Here is a 20,991-nt window from a genome sequence, read left to right on the forward strand (position 1 = left end):
CCTTCCGACTTCCCTCGGATGAAATTTGTTTGTAGTACCTAGGTACCTACCCTAAAGGTTTTGATTACCTATTATCAGCAGTGTTAGAAAATCGACGTATTTCAGAGTACGTATTTAGGGTTTCAGATTTCAGTATTTAAATCTGAAACCCTAAAGCTAGACAATTGATACTTGGTACCTTTAATAAGTCTGCCAAGGACATCTTATCCTGAAAATTTCAATATTTTCTAGCGACAGATTTTACACATAATATTATGCTTCCCCTACGAGCGGGCGGAGGGGGAAAATTTAAAATTTCTTAATTTTCCCGTTGTTTATATGCAATTCCTAGCCTACACACCTTTCTTGGAGTTCAGGATGTACCCTAGAGGTTTGACTATCAAAATTGACGTAGGTACCTATTTCAGGTGTCAATAAACCTGAAGCGCATAAAATCCACCATATTGATTTTTTAAAAATTTAAGCTATGTTGTCTATTACACAAGGACGCTGGCTCTTCCAACATCAATGGTTACACTCGCGCCATCAAGACGAATCTAATGACGTATCCGGTATCACATTTTATCAAAATAGGCTGAGCCGTTGAGTAGTTACGAGCGGTTCTGTGCTACTATGCTATTTACTCGTCTGGTATTTTAGCATAATTTTCACGAATGCTCTATATTTGATACATGAGCAAACGTTAATTGGCTCTAATTAGAGAATATAACATCAATAGGTAAGGTAAATTAATCGACGAGGTCAAGCGAAATGTTTTGTAATTGCTCTAAATTGTGTAAAGTGGTTATATGTACCTACCCACAAAGCTAGGCCATAGGTACAGTACCTATGTATGTACATAATAGCAGTTACCTGAATCAGTTTCATATTTAGGTACGAGATTTATACCTTTTTTTTGTATGTTTGTTACGCGATTACTCCGTCAATTATGTGGTCAATTAGGGAAGGTAGGTATGTGGGACTCGCCGGCCGAGAAGCGACCGGAATACCCACTAAAACCCAGCGGCACTCCTGCGCGTCGCCTGGCGACTGGGTCACGGGAACGCCGAAGCAAACCACCGCAACCCAGCCAGCGACGTCCGCCGAAGCGGACCCTCCACCTCCTCCACGCACGTCCGAGGTGCACCAACTATATACACCTCACCTCCCCCGGAGACGCAACGGGCGACAACGCAATCCCGCGCACGTCGCCCGCGTCTCAAACTCCGCCTCGTCCACCGTGCCCTCTGCTAGTCAGAGGGACACGCGGAGAAACCTCCCCCCTGCCAGGTCATTAGCCATGGCCAACAATATCCCCGAAGAGAGATTATTAGCCATGTTACCGGGGTGCACCGGCCCGAATACTGCTCTTCCCCTCGGATGCCCTATGCATCCAAAAGGGACCAGCAGCACCCAGGCACACTGGGAGGTTACCTGGCTGGCTGCGAGGTTACAAACGAGATTTATACCTAGGTCCTAGGTAGGTAAATTGGTTATCTATATTTAGGTTTATAATATTACTAGCTGTAGCCGGCCCGCGACTTCCTCCGCGTGGAATTAGGTTTTTAAAAATCCCGTGGGAACTCTTTGATTTTCCGGGATAAAAAAAGCCTAAGTCACTCTCCAAGTCTTTAACTAAGTACATCTATGCAAAAAATCACGACGATCTGTTGCTCCGTTGCGACGTGATTGAAGGACAAACCAATAAACCTACAAACCAACAAAACAAACACATACTTTCGCATTTATAATATGGTACCTACTGATTTTATCCAACAAATTCTCGATGATGCCGAGTTTTTAGGTTTTGAGAAATTATTGTAACAAAAGAGTTTATTAGCGATAAGATTACAGCAAGCCAACGATTTATGAATCAAAATGAGAGCGCCGAGTGAAAATGAAGGTTTTATGTATGTACCTACCTATGTAGGTATCTACCTAATTTCCCAGCAGGTACCACAGTGTCCAAAAAAACGTTAATCAGTTCGTAATAAAAATTCCACTGCCCTGTTTTGCATAAGGGTACCTAGTGCCGTAGGGTATTATTTTAATTTCTTTCTCATAATACTGTGACAATAGCTAACACACACACACTTAAGTCGGCTTTACATCTTTCTTGTACAAACATTCTTGCAAATAAATGATTATTTATTTATTTATTTATTTATAATAATAATAATAATAATAATAATAAAGCTTTATTTAATTCCATACAGTTTTTGACATAAAGTTATAGTGAGTAAGTACTTAAAATAATTATGATTAGTAGTTAGTTAATATTATAAAATTAAAATTAGGGTTAGTATGTTAGTATTACAAATTATTTACATAAGTACCTAGGTCTAATTATATTATAATGTATAGTTAGAGTTTATGTATGGACCCCCTTCGGGTAAAAGCCTCCTCCAAGGATTTCCACTTGGCTCTATCTTTAGCTGAGGCTAGCCACCTTCGACCCGCTATCTCCACTATTTCGTCTACCCATCTGGCATATGGCCTGCCTCTGGCTCTGGTGCCTCTTGGTCCCGACCATCTAACTGATCTTGTGGTCCATCTATCGTCACCGTATCTAGCCACGTGACCTGCCCACCTCCATTTCCTTTGTAGTGAGAAAGATAAGGCGTCAGTGACTTTTGTTTTCTTGCGAATGTCCACATTCTTCACCCTATCTTTTAATTTTATGCCTAGGTAACTTCTTTCCATTTTTCTCTGGGTAGTCTGAATTTTGTTTCTGGTTTTGTGATCAAACGTCCAAGTTTGGCAACCGTAGGTAAGACATGGTAATATTTCTGAATCCATAACTATTTTCTTAGCGGGCAACGGGAGCTGCGATTTGAATATTTCTTTATGAGCCCAGTATTTATTCCAGGTGATCGCTATTCTACGCTCTACTTCTTCTATATTTCTTTCATTGTTAAAAGAGATCTGTTTGCCAAGGTAGGTGTACTTTTCTACAAACTCGAGAGGTATGTTATTTACCAAAATGGGTGATTTGTGGAAATTAGTCATTACTTTCGTTTTGTCGAGGTTCATTTCTAATCCAACTTTGAAACTAGCCTGATGTAGGTTATCGATCATACCATTTAATTGCTGTGCGGTCTCTGAAAACAGAATGATGTCGTCGGCAAACCTGAGGTGACTTAGAAACTTCCCATTAATATTGATGCCTTGTTTAGACCATGGTAATGTTTCCATTATATGTTGTAAGACGGCTATAAACAGTTTTGGAGAGATCGGGTCCCCTTGTCTTACGCCTCTATCTATGTTAATTTTTGTGCCTGTTCTATCTAACTTGACTCTACTCGTACTATTGGCATAGATATTTTTCAAAATGTTTATGTTTTGTATTTTATATTTTGAGCTTTTAATGCTTTCCAGATGCTATCGTGTGATATTGAATCAAAGGCTTTTTTGTAGTCGATGAAAGCTAGATATAATGGTCTTCGGAATTCTAAATATTTTTCTATTACTTGGTCGACTACTTGAATATGGTCCACGGTGCTGAAGTAGCTTCTGAATCCTGCTTGCTCGATTGGTTGATGTGCGTCAATGTCTGGCGATATTCTTTCGAGCAAACAGGAAGCAAATAATTTGTAGAGGCAAGGCATGAGAATTATAGGACGGTAGTTCCCCATGTCCGCTGGATCGCCTTTTTTATATAGTAAGATGATTTCAGATTCCGTCCATAGCTGTGGTACAGACTCTTCATGCAATATCTTGTTCCATAGGAGTGTGATAGGTGACAGTAGTAAAGTCCTTGCAAATTTGATGCATTCGTTTGTGATTCCATCTGGCCCCGGGCTTTTTTCAGACTTGAGCTTCATAATTTGTTCCAGGATTTCAGGTTCCGTGAACTCTTGAATTGGGGAGGTATCTTTGCATGTTTTATAAATATTTGTTTGATTTAATGAGTTTGTTTTGCTATATAGTTTTGTATAAAAGTCTGTAGCTATATTTATGATTTCCGTTCGGGATTTGAATTTGGCAGAGCCACGCTGAAGTGATATAATCCAATTCTTTTGTCTATCTAGCTCTTTATTTGCTTTTTTAGCTGATCTAGACTTTTCTAGGTGTCGCTGTATGGTGTTTATTCTGTAGGTATCGTAGCATCTTCTTATTTCTTTATTTGTAATTTTGTAGAGTTCCTTCAGCTTTTCTCTATCATTCTTGTTTAGTTTTGACTTATTTTGTAAACTGTTTCTTTCTTTCATAAGCTCTAGTGCCTCCTCTGACAAAATTCTGCGTACTTTTAATACTTTTCAAGCCCTCAAACATAGCGTGCATAATTTTTCGGCAGTATTCATCGGCTTTATAGTTTTCTTGTGTCGATATAAGTTCCGGTATATATGTTTTTAGGTTTTCAAGGTATATTTCTTGCTCTTTCAACGTTTTCAGAGTTGTTGATATATTAGAAAAGTTCCGCCTACTTTTTTTCATTGATTTCAGATTGATTGTAGCTCTTAGTAATCTATGGTCTGAGCCAAAGGAGAATGACGATAGTACTTCATATTTAGAAAATAAGTGGGGTTTTGTAGTCATAATATAATCAATCTCATTTTTTGTATTTTTGTCTGGAGAGATCCATGTCCATCTATTTTTATTTTTTAACTTGAACATGGTATTTATAATTTTCATGTTGTATTCATATGCGTATTGAATGAGTCTTACGCCGCGTATGCTCCTGTTCCCATAGCCATATTTGCCGGTAACTAAATGCTCATGGCTTTTGGGTATCCCGATCTGTGCATTAAAATCCCCCATAGAGATTATGTATTTTGTAGAGATAGAGTCATGAGCTTTCGCCAAGTCTTCATAGAAATTGTCTATGTCTTCTTGAGATGAGCCTTCAGTAGGTGCATATGCCTGTATTATTGCAAAAAGTAAATCTTTCATTTCGATTTCCAATACACAGACGCTCTCCGATATTCCGCTGAATTTTTTAATATATGCTCTATATTTTTTCTTGACTAGGAAGCCCACTCCATAAAGACCTTTGGTAGTGCCTAGGTAATACATGATGTAATCTTCATCCTCGATAATATTCTCTCCTAGACGACGGACTTCACTCATACCTAATATATCATGGTTAATGTTTTGTAGAGCTGCCTTTAATTCGATAAATTTTTTTGCTGACGATAATGATTTTACGTTGAGAGTACAGATATTCAATTTGCTTTTCTTTACCATTTGTGTTTTCCTTGGAGGGTTTTGGTCGAACTCTCCCGCGGTGACCAGCCGTACTGGGAGATTGTAGGGAGGTAGAGGGTCCTTTTGTGGTTGCTATACTGCGTTGGGCTGTGTTGTCTTCGCTTGGCCTTGAGAAGAATGTGTCTGAGAATAGTTTAGTTTCGGTTTTTGTATTATATAATCTTTCATGTAAGTTGCTTTATTTTTCTTAGATGGTTGTTTATTACTATGTAGAGCTGTTTGACTGCTAGCCTGAGAAGTCTCCGGGGATTCGGAGAGGTTTCTCTTGTTTAAGTGGTTGCGAGAAGCGGGCTTGTTCTTGTTCAATATAACAAGTTTGTCATATTTTATAAAAGCAGTATTCCCTGCCTCTTTCTCTTTCTGTAGTTGGCTTTGCAGCTCCTTGCGCTTGTTAAGGACTTCCATTGGGTAATCTTCTTTCATGTAGTACGAGGTGTTCTGTAGACATTGCTTGTTTTTTTTGAATTTTGATTTTAAATCCCAATGTAGAGAACGATATCACAACCGGCCTGACTTTCTCACCTTTCTTTCCCAGCCTTCTAACAGCTTCGATGTGGCTACTATCACATTGGATTTTGAAGTAAGTATTTATTAAATTAATTATTGTGTCCTCTAAGTCGTGGTAAGATTTTTCTCGCTCTTCTACTCCGAACAAGACAAGATTCTTGCGTCTAGTATGTCTTTCTAGGTAGCTTATTTTTGTGCTTTGTTCAAGGACTTTTTTCTCCAAAAGTTCGTTTTTTAATTCCAAACTGTTAAACTTTTCGTTGATATTGTTATTAATTGTGTTTTTAATATCTTCCTTCATCTCTAGCATGTCTTGTTTTTGTTGTTTTAGATCTTGTTGCATGTTCAGTAACATATTTTTTATTTCTTCCATATTGTATTAAGATTTGTGTATTATGATGTGACACCAAGCGACCTCTATCTTCTGGTAATACTTCTTTTCAATTCCTATAAATCATTTGACTGTGCTACAAATTTCGAATCCAAGTTTTCAATCATTTGTACAACAGAAAAAAGTTTATTTCGGTGAGTCGTTTGTTATCGATAAGAAGTCGCCACCTAGCGGAGTTCAACGTGTCGGCATATAGGCTCCACGCAGAAAGTTCAGCGCACGCTCGCTAGATGGCAATGCGCGTAATTACGCTATGATTTTGCAGAGTGATTGATGCACAAATTTTTAGGTTATCGATATTTCACTTTATACTAATAATCCAATTCGCGACTTTCACACTCGTATTTAACTTTAATTTTCAAAATCTGGCATGTCAAATTCTGTTATTAGTTCGAATTTCTGCGTTTTTCTATGTTTTAGCACTATTTTATTTCCTTCGTACTTGGATCACTTTTTCACTTATTTGGCACAAAATCTTGCTATAGCTTCAGAACTTCATTTCACTTCTATAGTTTGTCATCTAATAAAACTTATGTACCACATTTTAACACGAATTTCATCTCAATTTATTTATTTAGAAGGTTACAAATCGGAACAACTCTACCAGCGGCACAAAAGCCGCAGCATCTGCGGCATGCGCCGTTTGCAGGTCATACTCGATGAAAGCCAGCGCCGGCTGGCGGCGGGCAATCACTGTGGGGCGCAAGTCGCTACCCACTGGCATGTGGCTGGGTAGCAACTAGCACGCCCGGGCGCAAATGTTTGTAAAAGCCAGCGGCTTCGGTGTGTATTCGAGTTTGGCTAATTAACCGACTTCCGTACCGTTCGTTAACCGTTCTCAATTCGGCTGTTTATATATATATTTTTTGTATGTTTGTTACGCGATTTCTCCGCCAAATATGAACCGATTTTGATGATTCTTTTTGTTTGGTAGGTTATACTTCAGAGGTGGTCCCATTTTAATTTGGCGAAGATCTAATGAATATCTTCGGAGATGGAGAACAGAACTCCTCAATTAATAAAAGTAAATTACACGCGATCAGTGTAATAACTTAGTAAACAGTAATATTTAACCGATTTTAATAAAATTTGGTACAGAACTAACTTGCATCCCAGGGGCAGACATACTACTTTGTCCCTGAAAATAAAAGAGTTCCCAAGGGATTTTTACAAATCTAGTACCTACCTAATAATTTTAAGTCATCTAGTAGGTATTCGCTGATAAATTCTAAGCTTAGTGGATTTACATACTTAGGGCCGGTTGTTTCAAACCATTGGTCTCCGTAAGATACGTTCGTTAAAATTTAACAGACGTAGACGAACTTTAACATCTGTTAATTTAAGTGCGTTGCTTCAATGTACAAAAAACTGTTCGTCATTGTTATTTTGGTTGCGAAACTAACCCTAAAAATTAACTTACTTCTCCGTATCCTTTTTTTATTTCATTTTAAGTATATTAAATTATATACATAGTTATTAATATTGCTACTTCGCATTTTAAACACTTTTTCTTTCTTACAAATTATCTTTCATCTTCAAAAAAATTAAATTGATTCCATTATAATTTGTAAATAAAATATTCCGTTTGTAAGAAGTATGAAGTTACGAACTGATTTGACGATCACCAATGGCGCCAGCACTGGTTAACGTAAACGTAACATTTTAACGAACGTTAGCGCTAATAGATGCTGAATCAACGCTTTTTCTTTACTTACGTTCGTTAGCGCCATATTTAAAGGTTACGTGTCCGTCAAAGTTTGTTGAAACAACCGGCCCTTAGTGTTTTCATCATCATTCAGAACATTTCACGAAGAACATTTAGGTACATATTTAAAAGAACAGATAATGAATTTAAGACACTCATAAGTCATATTTTAGTCAAAAGTACCACTCTTAAAAGAGTGGGTTAGCCCACCCGTGTGTGTGAAATGGTGCAGCGTCATCAAATTTTATAGATGGACACGAATTCTGTATGTATCGCGGATTGAAGCAGCCGTTCCCGGATTCCTTGGTTACTTTTATGCAATTATAATACAGTAGCCTGGAGACTCGAGCTGCCTGCTGCCTAGTCCCGAGTCGCGCGGCTCGCAGTTCGCACGCATGCGTATCCACGCCTAATCTTGTTGCACGTAAACTAAACGCAAATATACAAAGCCTTTGATACTATGTTTTTAAAAATCAAAACATCAATTTATCGCTACGTACTTAGTTAATAGTATGTGGTTAGAATTATTAGGAAAAATGAAAATATAATGAAGTACCTAAGTAGTTAATTAAGTAAATATTATGATGGATTTTCATATTTTTATTGTTTTTTGTACTTAATCTGGCTTACGAAGAACTCGGCTGTGTGTAGCAATAACAGAAGCATGCCCTGGAGATGTCCGTGGTCCCTCGACCGCAGGCGCCCGCTTGTGGTCAGCGCACCTCCTCAAATAATACCTCAGGTACCTATTTGTGTCTGTATAGTACTCTGTATTAGCCTGTATGTTAGACAGTTTGTAAAGGTTTTATTTTATGTGATCGTATAAATTTCATGCGGGTGCCAGGGTAGGTAATTTATTTAGGTTTTATCTTTTTAGAGTTCCGTAACCAAAGGGCTAAACGGAGTCTTATTAATGTCACTGTAGGTACCTATGATCTTTAGCTCGTATATAGAAGAAATGAGTTATAGACCCGTAGATATTTAGTGTAGAACGTTGATCTAAAACTGAATACACAGGATGTCATTTTTAGAACTCTTTGAGTAAAGTAACGCCCCGCACACCCGCACAGCCCTCGTGTTAACCCGGTGCGGGCGAGCGCGGGTGACGTGCGGGTGTGCGTGGCCTCCCCCTGCCTCATACCCCGATTGTCATCTCGACCTGTCGCTTACTATAGATACAATTTTGTTTTGGGATCTGTCTCAAAAACTAAAAAAGTTAGGTAAAACCACGGTAAAACTTTATTCCCTACAACTACCGGGTTATTCCCGTTGAGTCACACCCCCGTGTGTAACACTGTGACACAAGGTACCAAAAATTTCAAAACATTCCCGTTGAGTAACACTGTTACACAACGGGAATTTTTTGAACTTGTTGGCACCTTATGTCACACCTACATAAATACATATTATTGCGCGTGTATCAAGTATTAACTGATTGTGCACTTTTCCGGGATGTTATTTATTTATAAATCCAAGATGGCGGACATGATTTTTTTTTCAAAAAATTGACATGGGTGTCGTTTTCAGGGTTTTCGAGGGTGCTGAATTTGATGATGACATTTATTCTGAAATCCAAGATGGCGGACATGATTTTTTTTTTTCAAAAAATTGACATAGGTATCGTTTTCAGGGTTTTCGAGGGTGCTGAATTTGATGATGACATTTATTCTGAAATCCAAGATGGCGGACATTATTATTTTTTTCAAAAAATTGACATGGGTGTCGTTTTCAGGGTTTTCGAGGGTGCTGAATTTGATAATGACATTTATTCTGAAATCCAAGACGGCGGACATGAATTTTTTTACAAAAAATTGACATGGGTGTCGTTTTCAGGGTTTTCGAGGGTGCTGAATTTGATGATGACATTTATTCTGACATCCAAGATGGCGGACATGATTTTTATTCAAAAATTGACATTGGTGTCGTTTTCAGGGTTTTCGAGGGTGCTGAATTTGATGATGACATTTATTCTGAAATCCAAGATTGCGGACATGATTTTTTTTTCAAAAAATTGACATGGGTGTCGTTTTCAGTGTTTTCGAGGGTGCTGAATTTGATGATGACATTTATTCTGAAATCCAAGATGGCGGACTGAATTTTTTTACAAAAAATTGACATTGGTGTCGTTTTCAGGGTTTTCGAGGGTGCTGAATTTGATGATGACATTTATTCTGAAATCCAAGATGGCGGACATGATTTTTTTTCAAAAATTGACATTGGTGTCGTTTTCAGGGTTTTCGAGGGTGCTGAATTTGATGATGACATTTATTCTGAAATCCAAGATGGCGGACATGATTTTTTTTTTCAAAAAATTGACATGGGTGTCGTTTTCTGGGTTTTCGAGGGTGCTGAATTTGATGATGACATTTATTCTGAAATCCAAGAAGGCGGACATGATTTTTTTTTTCAAAAAATTTACATGGGTGTCGTTTTCAGGGTTTTCGAGGGTGCTGAATTTGAAAACGACACCCATGTCATTTTTTTGAAAAAAAAATCATGTCCGCCATCTTGGATTTCAGAACAAATGTCATCATCAAATTCAGCACCCTCGAAAACCCTGAAAACGACACCAATGTCAATTTTTGAAAAAAAAATCATGTCCGCCATCTTGGATTTCAGAATAAATGTCATTATCAAATTCAGCACCCTCAAAAACCCAGAAAACGACACCCATGTCAATTTTTTGAAAAAAAAATCGTGTCCGCCATCTTGGATTTCAGAATAAATGTCATCATCAAATTCAGCACCCTCGAAAACCCTGAAAACGACACCCATGTCAATTTTTTGTAAAAAAATTCATGTCCACCATCTTGGATTTCAGAATAAATGTCCATCATCAAATTCAGCACCCTCGAAAACCCTGAAAACGACACCCATGTAAATTTTTTGTAAAAAAATTCATGTCCGCCATCTTGGATTTCAGAATAAATGTCATCATCAAATTCAGCACCCTCGAAAACCCTGAAAACGACACCCATGTCAATTTTTTGTAAAAAAATTCATGTCCGCCATCTTGGATTTCAGAATAAATGTCATCATCAAATTCAGCACCCTCGAAAACCCTGAAAACGACACCCATGTCAATTTTTTGAAAAAAAAAAATCATGTCCGCCATCTTGGATTTCAGAATAAATGTCATCATCAAATTCAGCACCCTCGAAAACCCTGAAAACGACACCCATGTCAATTTTTAGAAAAAAAATTCATGTCCGCCATCTTGGATTTCAGAATAAATGTCATCATCAAATTCAGCACCCTCGAAAACCCTGAAAACGACACCCATGTCAATTTTTTGTAAAAAAATTCATGTCCGCCATCTTGGATTTCAGAATAAATGTCATCATCAAATTCAGCACCCTCGAAAACCCTGAAAACGACACCCATGTCAATTTTTTGAAAAAAATAATCATGTCCGCCATCTTGGATTTCAGAATAAATGTCATCATCAAATTCAGCACCCTCGAAAACCCTGAAAACGACACCCATGTCAATTTTTTGAAAAAAAAATCGTGTCCGCCATCTTGGATTTATAAATAAATAACATCCCGGAATGAAGTGCACAATCAGTTAATACTTGATACACGCGCAATAATATGTATTTATGTAGGTGTGACGTGACACAAGGTGCCAACAAGTTCAAAAAATTCCCGTTGTGTAACAGTGTTACTCAACGGGAATGTTTTGAAATTTTTGGTACCTTGTGTCACAGTGTTACACACGGGGGTGTGACTCAACGGGAATAACCCACTCTACGGGTACCTACCTACTTAAACGTTCGCAAGCATCTTAACTTCACAGCACACAAATTGCGTGAAGTATCAAAATTCAAAACTTTATGGGGAAGAAACTGGCAACAAACTCAGTAAATATGGTCAATAAACCTATTCAAAAAATCATAAACGACCACATGAGTATTTGATTTGGTAGGTATTTATTTATTACTGGGAGCGGGACAATCGTCAGGATAATCTTGGTCACACAATTCTGTAGATTGGTTTTAATGGATTTAGAGTGTTGTATGCATGTTAATGTTATAACCATAAAACTGTTTTGATTGTCCATTAGAAGTATACTCTTCATGTATGCTGGTGACTAAGTGTTAAGATATTTTTACGGTGTGTATCAGACACAGAACTTCAGAACACGCATATTAAGGTAGGTAGAGTTCCGAAGCCATGCTAGGTATAGGTAGGTGTACTATACTAGTTGCTCAAAAATTTTGGTGGTCATTATTTATTTCTTAAAGAGTACCTACCCAGTTAGTTTTTTTTTTTCAAAAAAAACCGGCCAAGTGCGAGTCAGGCTCGCGCAACGAGGATTCCGTGCTACAGTCATATTTTTTTCGACATTTTGCACTATAATTCAAAAACTATGATGCTTAAAAATAAATAAAAATCTGTTTTAGAATGCACAGGTGAAGACCTTTCATATGATACCCCGCTTTTATCTTACTTCGAAAATTGAATATACCTACTAATTATTAGTTCATGACTAGAATTTAATTTTTTTTGGGTGATGTTACCCTAAATTCACGGTTTTCAGATTTTTCCCCGAATGTCTGCTATAAGACCTACCTACCTGCCAAATTACATGATTCTAGGTCAACGGGAAGTACCCTGCAGGTTTCTTGACAGACCGACAGACAACAAAGTGAACCTATAATGGTTCCGTTTATCCTTTTGAGGTACGGAACCCTAAAAACTGTATAAGAAAAGAACCTATTAAGTATTTAAAATACCTATTGAAAAGGTCCTTGGAAGGGGTCACTAATTAGCGGTACTAAGTTTCTATTTCTGTACCTTTTCAACTTTACATCTCTTAAATAGGTATCGTATGTATAGTGTAGGTTTACCTACCTACTTAGTTTGTTTTACAAATGGCACAGAGACAGTCAATCAGACAGACAGATGATTCCTTGTTCCTACGGAACCCTTAAAAAACAAGAAAACAAATTCTGCGGTTTAACTAACATGGTTACTTACCACCAACATTTTAACAAAAAAAATTTTTACAAAAAAAATAAAAACCGACTTCGTTACATAAACACTAAAAATTTAAAAATAATTTAATTTATTACCGAATATATTATGTATACAAGAGTTAATATAGTTCCATAATAATACTTTTTGGTGCCGGTGCCAATTAGCTTTAGCTGCGCGAATCGTCTAGACTTCATATTTTTATGGGACTCCACAATGGCACCTCATTGGCACCGACCCCAAAAAATATTATTATGGAACTATATTAACTCTTGTATACATAATATATTCGGTAATAAATTAAATTATTTTTAAATTTTTAGTGTTTATGTAACGAAGTCGGTTTTTATTTTTTTTGTAAAAAATTTTTATTTCACAATTTTTAGTGGCCCCATGGAATTATGCTACGCCTGGTTAAAAATCTACTGTTTACTAAGCTATTACACTGATCGCGAGCAATTTACTCTTATCCGTTGAGGAGTTCCAGTATCTATCTTCGAAGATGTTCATCAGATCTTCACCAAATTGAAATGGGACCAACTTTGAAGTATACCCTTTCAAACAAAAAAAGAATTTTCAAAATCGGTCCAGGCGTTTTTGAGTAATCGGGGAACATACATAAAAAATAAAAAAAAAAAAAAAAAAAAAAAAAAAAAAAAAAAAAGATTCCGACGAATTGAGAACCTCCTCCTTTTTTAACCGACTTCAAAAAAAGGAGGAGGTTCTCATTTGAAGTCGGTTAAAAATTATTAGGCAATTCTGGCGGTTAAACTTTGATAAATCAACCCAAAATGCGTTAAATTTAGTCTCTGTGAGCTCTGTCTTCTATATTACTTAGTGGAAGCTTTTTAAAAGTAGAATGGTAGAACTTAAGTAGGTAGAACCTTTTTCCTAGTGATGATCATTGATGAGAGGGATCAGCTGTGTCGGGGCAGAACACCGATGCCGCGCAGTTGTGCCTCGGTCGAGCTCTAGGGCGCCCGTATAGTGTACACATACTTTTATATTTTTCTACACCCGCGCCGTATCGTACACAAAACGTAACCCATGAATGTAACTTTAATTTACTTGTTTACCTATTCGGACTCTACATAACAAGTATATAACATTAAAATATTGAACAATGGTTAGAAATGCGCGAAGTGTGAAATGGAGGCAAAAATAACGTAGGTATTTGTCCGGTTTTCGAAAATGAATCAAAATGCCTTGGAACTGCTTCTGGGGTTACGAATCTCCGCCGCCAGCATGTCGCGTCAGTGGTCCATTGCATCTAGCATTTCAGGTAGGTGCCTATGATACAAAAAACTCTATCTGACAATAATACTAAATGTACATATGTATAGTATGTACCCACAGATCACTGTACAGTGTGCACTATAAGTTTATGATAACCCTAGTTATTTCGTTAAACTGTGCTAGTAGTGTCTACTATGTATGTAACTATACCTATTCAATATACCTACCTACTTACCTAGAAGCAAATAAAAATGAGTATTGGTATTAGGTACCTATTTCAAACTTAAACCTTAGGTAGGTACGTACAGACCTATGTTTTTCAGTTAAATAGGTTCTTACATAAATCTAATATTTATTCTTAAACTAGCGGACTCGCTCCGACTTCGCATGGATGAAAAGTTATCTAAGTAGGGGTGTAGGAGAGAAAATCTAGGTAGTACCTATAGGTAACCTATGCAAAATCTCTAGTTTCTCGAAGTATATACCTAATAGTACCTACCTATATAATAATCTGTGTTATATCTACTTAAATAGATAACATGGTAAGCAGTGTCTTATTACCTACGTGAAGAAGTAGCAAAATAATAAAATAAATATTATAGTGTTCATTATAGACGTTTTCATGTGGTCGTATGTAACTCGTAAAAGATTATCTACAATTTTTTTCAATATGCTTCACCTTCAGTGTTAACTACAGGTAGGTATGTGCCTACCTACTTACCTACTTATTTTAATAAAACTTAACTATTATGTATGTACACGTAAGTACATAACAAAACAGGTGTTTAAATACCCACTTTCGGTATTGCCAATGCGATGTATTATACCTACAGCTATATATCGTATAAACCAATAAAATTAATATAGCTACTAGGTAGGTACTTACCTACTACTTACCCATCTTCTTCAATATAAAATTCGATTTATTGTGCGACGCCGACAACAGTATACCCATATTTTTTGTGTCCAATTCTTTATGAAATATTTACCGTCTAGGCATACCTACCTGGTAAAAGTAGTTAGTACCTATCTCTTCTATTATACTGTGGTCTAGGGTCTAGGGTTAGAATCGATACGATATTTATTTATTAGATAAAATGTATTAGTTATACGAGCACATACCTAATTATATTAAAAGCTAGGACGTCCGCCTCCTATTCGGGAGGTCGGGGATTCGATGATCGATCCCGGGCACGCACCTCTAACTTTTCGAGTTAGGTATCTGCATTTATCACTTGCTCTAACGGTGAAGGAAAACATCGTGAGGAAACCTGCATGCCTGAGAGTTCTCCATAGTTTTCTCAAAGGTGTGTGAAGTCTGCCAATCCACACTTGGCCAGCGTGGTGGACTGTGGCCATCCCTTTCCACACTGAGAGGAGATCTGTTGCTCTGTAGTGAGCCGGCTATGGGTTGATGATGATGATAATTATCTACCTACCTTATTATTTCTGCTTCGATAAATAAGCTTTTCGCGATTACAAACTCAATTTCCGAAGTTTCCGATGCAAGCTTTCTGAAGTTACACCAGCTGTATTTATTAGATGATGACTGCATAATTGACTATGATCATTAGGTAGGTACCTATCTACATTTTTGCAACATTCGACGTTGAATCTACGTTACGTAAAATTGTGTTACGCGCATTTGTGAAAGGATATCCCAGTTTTCCCATGTGCCAGCTCCCGCTTTAACGAAGCCAATGAGGAATAATTGATCCTAAACGACTAGAGCCGCCGGATACATTCCTTCAATTGACTCGAAGGATAATTTTCCGATTATTGTCACTGTCCATTATTTCATCATATTGTGACTCCAAATCTGCTTCTTCAATCCTAGGTTTTTACTGTCAAATTGTTATGTATTTTCTCGATAGGAAAGGCATTCCGAACCAGTGGTAGATGCATATGACGATTCAAAAGTTCTTGTAAAAGTTTAATAGAATAAAAAATATTTTTATTTAAGTATATTATGATTCAATTTTTTTTTAAATTAACTAGCTTGTAAACTAACCGAAAATCTCATATTGTAGGGTTTCCCCGTGGACTGTAGGTAAATTTTCCAAAAGCAGAGTAAGGATATAATAAATCCGATTAAACATAGAAATGTTATTGTATAAATAGGATATCAGCTGTAATATAAGCCAAATGGCTTATTTGGCTTATAATATAATTATATAATCTAAATATATAAAAGGAAAAGGTGACTGACTGACTGACTGACTGACTGATCTATCACCGCACAGCTCAAACTACTGGACGGATCGGGCTGAAATTTGGTATGCAGATAGCTATTATGACATAGGCATCCACTAAGGAAGGATTTTTGAAAATTCAATCCCTAAGGGGGTGAAATAGGGGATTGAAATTTGCGTAGTCCACGCGGACGAAGTCGCGAGCATAAGCTAGTGGCTTATATAATGGCTAATATAACAGTCAAATTACAATCCTTGGAAAAGTTTCTTCACTGAAAAACTTAAAGATAACGTTTTCGTATAATTTTACAGGAAGAACTAGTAAGGTACAGTCTAAAGTTACGATAGTTCTGGTAGAGCTACGCTATGTTGCAATATTTGCTTCATATTGAGTTTAGTTAACTTTACAATTTCCGGGCCCAGTGTTACATTACAATTTTTTTAAAGCAAACAAAGTTGAATGCATGCGTATTTTCCGAAATAGCTGAAAGGAAATTCTAGATTCGACCTCTCGGGTGGCATTCGATAGCGTCTGATTGCGTTTTTAGGGTTCCGTACCCAAAGGGTAAAACGGGACCCTATTACTAAGACTCCGCTGTCCGTCTGTCACCAGGCTATCCCTAGGCCAGGTATATCATGAACCGTGCTAGTTAGACAGCTGAAATTTTCACAGATGCGTATTTTTATTGTCGCTATAACAACAAATACTAAAAATACAGTATAAAATAAATATTTAAGGGGCAAAATACATCAAACGTGGTTTTATTGCTCGTTTTTATAGATAATGGTACGGAACCCTTCGTGCGCGAGTACGACTCGCACTTGGCCGGTGTTTTTCTTCCTCTTCGAGCTCGTTTGCAGAGTGCACTGCTTACAAACTAAAGTCCTACCCATGATTTTCAACAGAAAGTTTTCAATATGTAGGTAGGTATCTACCTGTCAGTGCAGAGAGATCCCATTTTAGAGAAAATATGTAGGTAAATTGTCTTTTTTGCAGTTTCAACATTATTATTGCGTTACAAAATATTCGAATTGGTTGCACTTGCAACTCGTCCGCCTAAAGCTTGCTGCTAGGTAGTAGGTACCTACTTGAACTTTTGTGTCGCACAAAGATAACACGTTGTTCCAAGTGGCATCTGTTTTCGTGACATTGCATTGCCGTGACCAAATGATTTCCACTACAAAATAATACAGATAACAGAGAGTTAGTACGATCATGGTTCGATCGTTCGGTTAAAAAGACTAATCACTGATAGAGACTTACTATGATCTCGCTCACCTATGACTGTAAGCGATGTAGCTTTTTCGCAAAAGAGCTTGTTTCGATTTAAGGTAAACATAGCATCTGTTCCAGCTTAAGCCAATTTTGTTTGACCCACACCCTAAACCTAAATAAAATAGAAAAATAGAACATAAGCTTGTAATAGTAAGGAATAAGTAGAAATGGGTAGCCTGGAAGAGATCACACGGTCGTCCTTTGTTTTTAAGTGTATCCTGTATTTATATTTTTTGTCACAATGATTAGCAATTAAAGATTTTAAAATTAAATACTTTCGTAATAATTAGGTACATACTTATGTTCTTTATTAATGGAAAAAAAACTAAATATTAAGTATTATCATTGCAGTTGAGCTATCAATAAAAAACACATTGTTACTAACCTTTAGGTTATCGTTTACATAGCTATCTTTGAATATTTAACTACCTACAAGACAGTAAGCATTATGCAATCTATAAGGTATATAAGAAGTCTTGTCCTGAGACTCCTGACCATAGAGATAGAATTCTCCTGACTGACTGATTGATCCATGGTTAATCTATCAACGCCAACGCACAGGCTAAACGCTGGGGTAGAAAACTAAAAATTTTGACAGAAGTTTCCTTTTATGATTAGGCACACACTAAGAAATTTAGATAAAGTAGCTAAGAATAGATTTTTGCAAATGCCGCCATACACCCGCCACATTGAATTATGTATTTTCAAAAAAATTATACCTAATCAGTGTCTCTCAACATGATGTAAGGATTCTAACGCTACCTACCCCGTCCATCCCAATCTGGTCAGGCATTTAGAAATTACGGAGAATAAATAAATTCACATATGTTAGGTACATAAATCCTGAAAAAACTAGACTCCTTTTTTTGGGCAGTCGTGTAATAAAATACCAGTAGACAAAAGTAGACGAGCTTATGTTATTTTACGATTGTAGGTAGATGGTAGGTATGCCGTCATGAGTTTGCCTTGGCCAGTTAACGGTAGAATGCTAATGTGGCGATGCGAGTCCGGAACGCTGTCACATGGCGCACACGAAGAGCCGAAGTTCCCAAATAGTTGCGCAAGAACAAGTGCACCGCCCACAGGCTGGCTGGCGCCGGGCCCGGCCATGCCACCCGCCGCCTCCGCCACGAACAAGCCAAGTTCACTGTCACCCATCACGAACCTTGGAAACGCCATAGTAAGAGAGCTTGTGACCGCTGCACTGTATTCGGATAAAAATATTATAAATGAGAAAGTAACTAGGAAGTAGCTACCTACCACTTACAATCCGGGTATTTTTAAAACAAGAGTGACTAGGCATGTTCTGGATAAAATATGCGTACCATCTTAGGCCACATCATCACTTTCCGTCAGGTTTGATTGTAGTCAAGCGTGTCTGTTTGTTACCTTTACACGGCTCAACCGCTGAACCGATCTTGACGAAAAGTAGGTATAGAAATAGTTTGTATTCTGTGGACGGACGTAGGATACTTTTTCTCCCGGAAAATCAAAGAGTTCTCATGGGATTGTCGAAAACTTAATTCCACGCGGACGACGCGACGCATCGCGGGTATTAGCTAGTACCTGGGTAGGTACTAAGTAGTAACCCATACATAATATTATAAAAAGGTAAATTTTAACGGACTGACATAATTAACTTACAGCTCTACATGTGGTGTTTGATGTAAAACATTTTGATGGATTTTACATTTAGTTTTAGGAAAGGATTTTCATAAAGACCCGAGCGAAGCGGGAGCGGATCGGCCTATTACCGGGCGGATAAATAGATGCCTTAACTACAGAGTTTACGATTTATCTTGATAAATTAAGCATATTCTGTCTGTTTGTACCCAGAGTAGGTACATTTTCATCGTTGTATGTGAAGAAAAACTTTCATCGATTCCCTTATAATTTCCAACCTACCTAGACAATAAATGACAATAAGTAAATGGTTGGCCACTAACCCAAAGAATAATCTAAGTAGTTAGTGTGCATAGATATAAGAAGTCATGACAAATCTAATATGGCAGAAATAACTAACAGACAAACGAACTCCAAGTAAAAATAACTTACAAAAGTTTAAAAAGCGAAAAACGAGTATATCCAACCTCTGTTTTACGATGATTAGCTCTTGTAGTCCATCTTCATACTCATTACTGGACACTATTAACAGAGCGTGATTAGAAAAATATGTACCTAACGTTTTTAGGTCAAAAAGCAGTTATTGTCTTTAACCTTTATGCAAAATAAAGTACTGCGAAGTGTGAATTAGTATTCATCGGCGTTACTTGTTATTTTGACGACGCAGTCATAACAAGTAAACGTCGTCGCATTAAATGACCGTCTCAATTAGATATGACAGACCTATTATTATCAAGTTTAAAAAATCTATTAAAAGTATGCTCATGAAAAAAAAATATTATTACACAATATGATAAAAGAGCGTGGATTTCACTTGCAGCTCGCTCCACAAAACTTTCTGGCTCTTCTTGGTAGGAAAGGCCATCTAAACCAATGGTAGATGATTCAAAAGTACATACTTCATTTGAATAAAAATCTTTCTATGTATTTCTATTTATATTTATATTCGACATTGGAAAGCAATATGAGTGAATCCGTGTAATGTGTAGTCATTATTTGAATATTCACGTATGTGTTATATTGTTATCCATGGCCTATGCGGTGTTTAGGAGTTAATTATGAGCATGTGATGCTGCGCGTGCGCTGAGGAACGTTGCGAACAATAGGTCTTTCAAAGGCGGTGCTTTTGACGTCTCCATGAAGGTACTTAATTATAATACGGGCACAGTCTTATGTTCTTGTGAAAAGTAAAGGCATTATCTTAATAATTAAGATAGTGTGTCAGACTTCATTGTAACTCTACTACCCTGTCCCACATAATAACCTAATTTATCAAAGGAATAAGGATGTAGACAATTTAAGTATTGGTAAACTAAACACTAGCTCGCTTATGTTCTGAAATGACCCCAAATTCCTAACTATAGTGGTTAAGACGTCCGCCTCCTTTTCGGGAGGTCTTGGGTTCGATCCCAGACAAGCACATTTAACTTTTCGGACTTAACGTGCGGTTTAATTTTTAAGCAATTAAATACGTAGGTGGTAGGTATCACTTGCATAAACGGTTAAGGAAAACATCGTGAGGAAACCTAGACATCATTCACAGTCTTCCAGCGTGGTGGATTATAAACTAAGACGTAATAGGTACCTACCTACCTATTGTGAACAGCTTATTAATGTAGCTTGTAAGTTATTTATTACTCACCTACTTATAACTGTATCGTGCAGGCTACACATTTACCTTTATTAAGAACATTCTATTGATAACAATGAATTTTGAGTACCTCTGGATCTACTACCACGGTTCGGGCATGTCGGTTTCTTTGAGGATATAGATGCGTTGTAAGTATATGATGATTTATGGCACATTCCTTAAGGGAGTGAACCTTCTGAGTTTCAATGTTGTGCTCGCATTAATACTGAACGTGTTTTAAGGAGATCGCACATTAGGAGCAACA

General features: G+C 37.2%; 1 protein-coding gene across 3 annotated transcripts in view; it reads left to right on the forward strand.

Annotated features, from left to right (window-relative positions):
- Nucleotides 1–20,991, forward strand: part of by (focal adhesion protein tensin) — a 168,902-nt gene that overhangs the window by 1,119 nt on the left and 146,792 nt on the right. The window contains exon 1 of one of the 3 annotated variants that reach the window (XM_069501311.1): nt 8,410–8,532. The exons of 1 other annotated variant lie outside the window; for it this stretch is intronic. In XM_069501311.1, coding sequence (XP_069357412.1) covers nt 8,455–8,532 — 78 coding nt within the window. In that variant the 5' untranslated portion in view covers nt 8,410–8,454. Of the gene's footprint in view, nt 1–8,409; nt 8,533–13,716; nt 14,052–20,991 lie in introns of those variants that run through there. One more of the 3 variants, XM_034973427.2, reaches the window with a different exon arrangement.

Source organism: Maniola hyperantus, chromosome 1, assembly GCF_902806685.2.
Source record: "Maniola hyperantus chromosome 1, iAphHyp1.2, whole genome shotgun sequence".
NCBI lineage: Eukaryota > Metazoa > Arthropoda > Insecta > Lepidoptera > Nymphalidae > Maniola > Maniola hyperantus.